An 8,134-nucleotide genomic window follows, 5' to 3' on the forward strand; every position below is an offset into this window, starting at 1 on the left:
GATATTACATCCACTTCAAAGTAACAGTCGTCATTTTAGAATCCATTTAAGGAAGCCATCTTGGATTTTCAGGCAAAATGGACAATTGTAACCAGTCCCAAAGTATATTTTGATCCTTGAAACCCTAGTGTAGACACCAAAATAACATCCCCAGGTGTATTTTTGATGTACTATGTCCAATTTTAAGTAACATTAAAACCCCCATTTTTTAAGCCATCTTTGATTTTTTTGACACAATAATGACACCTGACTGTCGTTTCAACTTGACCAAATGTACAGTATTACTTGACCCTTTTAATACTAGTTTAGATACCAAAATCATATCCCCAATGTATATTATCAATGAACTATATTATGTCCATATTGAAGTACCAACAGTCAATTTAGACCCCATTTTGAAGGCCATCTTGGATTTTTTAAAATACCAGTCCACTGACTGTCCTCGTAACTTGTTCTAATGCATTAAACCATGGTTTTATGATTATGGTTTAGACATCAAAATCACTTTCCCCAGACAGATATTGAACAAACTATGTCCTAATTTATTATTTGACTCTTGAAAATATGGTTTAGACACCAGAATCACATCTCACAGGCGGATATAGAATGAACTATGCCAATTTTTAAGTAACAACAGTCAATTTTAGACCCCATTTTTTGAAGCCATCTTGGAATTTTGGACATACTAGACCACCGACTGTCCGTGTAAGTTTTTCTTAATGTATTATTGGCCTTTGAAATCATAGTTTAGACACCAAAATCATATCTCACAGGTGAATATAAAATGAACTATTCCACTTTTAAGTATCAGCAGCCATTTTATAATTATTTTCGGACATACCTGTCTGTCGTTGTAACTTGTCCTAATATTATTAGACTCTTGAAACCAATGATTTAGAGTCAAAATCACTTCCCCATGGCCAATATGAAATGAGCTACGTCCACTTAAGGTATCAGCAACCATTTTAGATTCAATTTTTTGAAGCCATCTTATGTTTTTGGACATTTCAGACCACTGGCTGTCCCTGTAACTTGGCCCTATGTACTATTTGATCCTAAATAACCAATGAATAAAAAAACAAATTAAAGCCATTTTATGAAGTAAGGGATGAGTTGTGGATTTTAGCATACGGCAGCCAGTGAGGGCACCATCTTGGATTTTCCTGTTACCCTGGAGTACTTAATTTTTTTTTTCAACCTTTCAACCAGTATAAAGGGTATTTAATTTTTTTAAATATTTTAATAAGTCTACTTGTCATGTAAAATTAGCAGTGAATAGATTATACTTCATGTTGATTCCATTCATAATCATGTTAATCTAGAAATTATCACAGCATTTCAAAATCTTCTTCGTCAAAGTCAGTAGCGTAATTTGGAGGGGTCCAGATATGATGTATCGAGTGAAATGTATTTTTAAAAGTTGTCAGCTAGCCCAGCGAAAGAGTAAAACCTTCGAAATTTTTCATTTTTTTAAAACAAAATAAAATTTTGGGTATAGTATTCGGAAAATAATCATATTTTATCCATCTCTCTTTCACTTTCTCTTTATTTTTTTTTTCTTGGTAATGATTTTGTTGGGGTGGAGTAGGATTGCAGAATTCCCGGGAATTTTTTTTGATGGAATCTTTTCATGGGTATAAACGGGAATTTTGTGGGAATTTTTGGAATTTTCGGCAATTTTCAAGAAATGATGGGAATTTACAAAAAGTAACAATTTTCTATGCAGAAATTAAAATGCATACCCTAGCAGATGATACTTGATAATTCTTTGCCTTCAAATTTCAAGCTAAGTATTATGCTAAAACAGTCAGACCAAGCAAAATTTTAATGATTTCCATGTAAAAGTTGATTTACTGTATTTACTTTGATTAGGAGCTCAAGACCATGTCAACTCCTCAAATAGACTTAAGATTTTAATTTATCAACGCCTATAATCCCCTAATATATTGATATGATGAACGGCCTTAAAGCACAAATCACACCAAGACGCTTTCTTCAAAATGGCAGCCTGCGAATACATTGAACGAAATTGACCAGCGTCGAAATTAGAGTTTCGGGAATTTATTTGAGCCAAAAAAAGTCTGATATGATTTTTGTAGGTCTTATTTCGATGCCATGTATAATGAAATAAATTGGTGCTTATCATTTAGCATATTTATGTTCAGCACCCTCAAATATGGGAAAAGGAAATAAAAATAAACATATTATTTTCATAAAAATTGGTACTTTTAAGGGACCATTGGCAATATTGATATCTATCATCATGTTCAAGCATTACCAAATCAACATATCGTAATGAAATCATGCATAATACTTGTGATGTGATTTTAGAATTAAAAGAGTAGGTCAAACCTTACACATATTAAGTTAATTTTATTGTATTTTCCACCTGTCCATTATCTTGTCAGCCATGTTATTTTTTGGAAAATTAAATGTTATTTTATTGCCATGGTAATGCCTTAAGATGTTATTTATACTTTTAACAACAGAGATGTACGTGTATGTTTGGCACCCTAAACTTAGTAGAATTGAATGAAAAATAAGATTCTACAAGGCATTTTTTAATCAATGATAGTATTTTAGGGGGAATAAAATGACCCGTTGTCATGGGAACAGAACACACATTTGCAAACATTAATATTAAATTCAAGCATTACCAAGGCAACTGTCAGTTTTTATCATGCTAATGAACTCATGCGGAACACTGTATTTTTTGTTCAAAACTTAATGACTGGTCAAACCTTATGTAGATTAAGTAAATCTTTACTTTACATTCCACCTGTCCATAATCATTTCAACTGTGTTAGTTTGTTTTAAAAATTATATCTTAAATGGCTGTCATGGCAATGGCTGAAGATGTTATTTATTTATTAACAGCAAGCATATATATGCTTAGCTCCCTAAAATTGGGGCAAATGAAATAAAAATCAGATTTTACAATTTTGTGTTTTTCAAAGATGATACTTTTCTGGGGGGAATTGAGCTGTTGCCATGGCAACGGTACATTTGAAACACTAATATTTATCATTAAATTCAAGTATTACCAAGGCAACATCATTTTATTATTCTAATGAACTCATACAGAACTCTTACTGAAATTTTTGTTCAAAAATTAAATGACTGGCCAAACCTTTCGCATATTGAGTTATTTGTAATAGTATTTTACACCTGTCCATAATCTTGTCATCCCAATTATTTTTTTTTGTATTAGATATTATCTGGTTGCCATGGCAATAGCTTCAGATGTTATTTATACATTTTGCATCAAACATATCGATGTTAAGCACACTAAGATTAGGGGAAATGCAAGAAAAATCAAATTCTACAGTCCCTTTTTTAATCAAAACTGGTACTAAATGATCCGTTGCTATGGCAACAGGCCATTTGGAACATTGATATTTATTGTTGAATTCAAGTATTACCAAGGCAACATCAATGTTTATCATTCTAATTAGTTCATGAAGAACACTGACTGTATTATTTTCCCCTAAATTATTTGAGTAGGTCAAACGTTACGCGTATGTACACGTTAATTTTTATTATATTTTTCACCTGTTCATAAGCTTATCATCTATGTTGTTGGTTTTTTTCAAATTAGATATTATCTGGTTGCCATGGCAATGGCTTAAGATGTTATATTTATAAATTTAGTCACAAACATATCTCGATTAGTACCTTAAAATAAGGGAAAATGGAATGATGATCATACCGTACATGTATTCTACATTTTTATTAATATTTTTACCTTTCTAGAGGGAAATAGGTTGTTGCCATGGCAACGGGCCCTTTGCAAAATTGTTTCTTTTTTAATTTAATCCAAGCTTTACCAAGGCAACATTAATTTTTATATGTTATAAAGAACTCCTGCAGAACACTTTCTGTATTTTTTGTTCAAATGAGGGGGTCAAATCTTAAGCATACAGATTAAGTCAATTCCAATTGTATTTTCCACCTGTCAATTGTCTTGTCAACCATGTTATTTTTGTAAATTAGATGTTATTTGGTTGCCATGGCAATGGCTTAAGATGTTATATTTATAAATTTAGTCACAAACATATCTCGATTAGTACCTTTAAATTTGGGAAAATGGAATGATGATCATATCGTACATGTATTCTACATTTTTATCAATATTTTTACCTTTCAAGAGGGAAATAAGCTGTTGCCATGGCAAAGGGCCCTTTGCAAAATGTTTTCTTTTTAAATTTAATTCAAGCTTTACCAAGGCAACATGATTTTTTATCTTTTTAAAGAACTCCTGCAGAACACTTTCTGTATTTTTTGTTCAAATGAGAGGGGTCAAAACTTAAGCATACATATTAAGTTAATTCCACTTGTATTTTCTACCTGTCCATGGTCTTGTCAACCATGTTATTTTTGTAAATTAGATGTTATTTGGTTGCCATGGCAATGGCTTGAGATGTAGTTTACACATTTAGCAACCAAAATATCTCCGATAAGCACTGTAAAGTTAGGGGAAATTAAAGATAAATCATATTCTACAACGTTTTTTTATCAATTTTTTACTTTGCTGGGGAAAAACAAGCCGTTGCCATGGCAACAGACCAATTGGAACTATCTTGATGATATTGAATATTTCTAAATATCATATGTATTCAATTGGGAGCCTGAAATTATTATTTTGGTCATCTATACCATGTTTATTTACCATTTACATGGTAATGCATGTTATTTTTGAGAAATTAATCCGTTGCCATGGCAACGGCCGAAATGGCATTTTAAAATTTACCTCCCATCTTTAAAATAAATCTTACGGCATATACTAATACTTGTGAAAGTTTCATGCTTTAGTCATAATTTGCACAATTGTTCGGCTAATCCGCTCTACTATATCACATTTAAAGGAAAATCTATCTATATACCAAACATAAAAGAAAAGGGATTCACCAAAAGTACTGATATGTTAGATGAATTTGGACGCCCACTACGCTGGAGGGAAGCGAAGGAAAGGGGGTTAAAGTTTACTGAGTATTTTGAATTGTTAGATTGCTATAAAATAATGCCAGGGAAATGGAAAGTTTTCTTTTTACGACAAAACTACCATCATCTTGTAAAAGAATCTGAGGATTTCCCTTCTCTTTTCTGTGAATCTGCATTTAGACAAATTCAGAATATATCGACAAAGAAATGTTATCGCACTTTTTTTAAACATTAATAATTCTGAAACCTCCAAGGTGTTTACTCGCTTTAATCAACTTTACAACATCGATAGGCAACAGACTTCCAAATTGTTCACTATTCCATTACGAATCACTATTGACACCAGACTTCGAATCACACACTATAAAATTTTAAATAACTTAATACCTACAAATGAATGGCTCACAAAAATAGGAAAGAAAACCAATGCATTGTGCTCTTTTTGCAATGCGACACCCGAGACATTGGATCATTTGTTTTTTGCATGACCTAAAATAGCATCCTTTTGGAATGTGTTGCGTATGAGAGTGACTGACTTTAATCCTAATTATTTCCTTTCACGAGATACTGTTTTATTTGGATTACTAGAACCTCTTGGTCCATCCACCTTAGCATTTAATTTTCTAATTTTACTTGGTAAACAATTCATTTTGCGATGTAAATACCAAGAGACTCTCCCTAGTTTAAAACGATTTAATTATTAACGATTTTGTTGAACTTTGGTTCACAACACAAAAAAACAGAAAATAACGAAGAGTTACTTCGAAATTTTCGGCTGCTAACTGCAACCTTCGTCAGCGATGTGACCCGATTTGACCTTAGTGACGTAATGGTCGATGATCGGGTCGTAGACATTCGGAAGTTTGTATCGCCCCCCGTCTCTGTTGAGAGAAGGTCTGAACGCCCGGATGTAGATGGCCTCTTTCACACCTCTCTCGAAGTACCGCGGTTCCCTGTCCAGCACTTGTACCTTGTTGATGTCAACACGATGGCCAGGGGATTCGATGTGGATGTGCTGAGATACCTCGGAGGAAGTGGAGCTAGGGCGTCGGTGTTCAAGGAATCTTGTCCTAAGGGAACGTTCTGTTTCTCCTATATAAGATACCTGACATAGACCCTTAGTCGTCTGTCCTTGACAAGGAATTATGGTCTCCCTAAAATCCATAAACCGAACATTCCACTTCGACCGATTGTAAGTAGTATTGGATCAATTACTCATAACTGTGCCAAGCATCTTGCCTACATTCTGTCACCTTTAGTTGGTCAGACTTGTCACCATGTAACTGATTCTCAATCTTTTGCTGAATGTATTAAGAATGCGCGTGTTGAGGAAGACGAGGAACTGAGATCATATGACGTGACAGCTCTTTTCACTTCAGTTCCTATTGACAAGGCCCTGAAGATTATCCAATCCAAACTTCAGAGCGTGAACACTTGGAAAGATAGGACTCGCTTATCAGTGGACCACATTGTGAAACTGTTGGATGTTTGCCTGCGATGTACTTATTTTGTTCACAATGGCATATATTATCAGCAGATCTATGGAGCAGCGATGGGATCGCCAATTTCCCCCATTGTTTGTAATCTGTACATGGAACATTTTGAACAATTAGCTCTTGAGTCAGCACCTCATCCTCCAATATGGTGGTTTCGATATGTTGATGATACACACACTAAACTCAAGAAAGAATTCTCGCAGGAATTTACTGATCATCTGAACTTGATTGATCCGGACATTCAATTCACCACTGAAGGTGAGGAAGGACGGTCGCTGGCATTTCTTGACACTTTGACGGTTATTCAACCAGACGGCAACTTGGACATCAAAGTTTACCGTAAACCTACGCACACCGACCAATACCTGAACTTTTCCTCTAATCACCCACTTGAACATAAGCTTGGTGTGATCAAGACTCTTTTCCATCGAGCGGAAGCGGTTATCACAGATCCAGTCACCGTTTCTGAGGAAAAAGCACACGTTAAACGGGCTCTCTCCAAGTGCGGCTATCCTAGTTGGGTCTTCAACAAGATCGATAACTCAGCTAAAAGAAAGTCTCCGCCTAGAAAGGACAACCCCAAGCCACCCAAAAGACAGATTGTACTTCCATACGTTAAAGGATTATCGGAAGCCCTTCGTAGGAATTTCAGTCAATTTGGCATTAGGGTGTGTTACAAACCAACAAGGACCCTTAGACAGTACTTGGTTGCGCCGAAAGATAAGACAGAGAAGAAGGATATCACCGGTCCTATTTATTTGATTCCTTGTCAAGGACAGACGACTAAGGGTCTATGTCAGGTATCTTATATAGGAGAAACAGAACGTTCCCTTAGGACAAGATTCCTTGAACACCGACGCCCTAGCTCCACTTCCTCCGAGGTATCTCAGCACATCCACATCGAATCCCCTGGCCATCGTGTTGACATCAACAAGGTACAAGTGCTGGACAGGGAACCGCGGTACTTCGAGAGAGGTGTGAAAGAGGCCATCGACATCCGGGCGTTCAGACCTTCTCTCAACAGAGACGGGGGGCGATACAAGCTTCCGAATGTCTACGACCCGATCATCGACCATTACGTCACTAAGGTCAAATCGGGTCACATCGCTGACGAAGGTTGCAGTTAGCAGCCGAAAATTTCGAGGTAACTCTTCGTTATTTTCTGTTTTTTGTGTTGTGAACCAAAGTTCAACAAAATCGTTATCTTTTACCAACACAGATGAACTTTCATGAATTTAATTATTATATTTTATCTTATAAAGTTACTGAAGAAATTATTGCAAAAAAAAAAAAAAAACTCTATAAACACAATGTAAAATGGCAAAATATAAACAAGTATTTTTCCATTGCATAAATTGTAACCACTGTAGATTAATATGCTGTAAAATCGCTTTTTTGTGACTTTGTTTTATCTTCTGTTTATGTTGTATTGGTGTTTTTTATGTCATACTTTCCGGTCATGTTAATTCATGAAAATACCCCTTTTCTTCTTCGATTAATGGATCGTCCTGTCGGCAGCGCTAGGGTACAATTTTCTTGTAAATTAAGATTATGTTGTATGTACTTATACAATGTTCTGTTTGATTGAAGTGCAACTATATGTTTTGTATACTTTGATTATTTTTATGACGAATAAAAACTGCAAAGATAAAAAAAAAAGGTTTAGCAACTGTCGGCGGAGCATTTGTCGGCGGAGC

General features: G+C 35.0%; 1 protein-coding gene across 1 annotated transcript; it reads left to right on the top strand.

Moving 5' to 3' along the window:
- The first annotated feature begins 6,493 nt into the window (after positions 1-6,493).
- LOC135154485 (uncharacterized) lies at positions 6,494-7,564 on the top strand. The gene has a single exon (XM_064100684.1). The coding sequence runs from the start codon at positions 6,494-6,496 to the stop codon at positions 7,562-7,564; it is 1,071 nt and encodes a 356-aa protein (XP_063956754.1).
- The last annotated feature ends 570 nt before the right edge of the window (positions 7,565-8,134 follow it).

Source organism: Lytechinus pictus, chromosome 6 (assembly GCF_037042905.1).
Source record: "Lytechinus pictus isolate F3 Inbred chromosome 6, Lp3.0, whole genome shotgun sequence".
In the NCBI taxonomy this organism is placed as follows: Eukaryota; Metazoa; Echinodermata; class Echinoidea; order Temnopleuroida; family Toxopneustidae; genus Lytechinus; species Lytechinus pictus.

Bases quoted from the DNA above. Each gene is read 5' to 3' on its own strand.
- LOC135154485 (XM_064100684.1), top strand. From the start codon at position 6,494: ATGGGATCGCCAATTTCCCCCATTGTTTGTAATCTGTACATGGAACAT.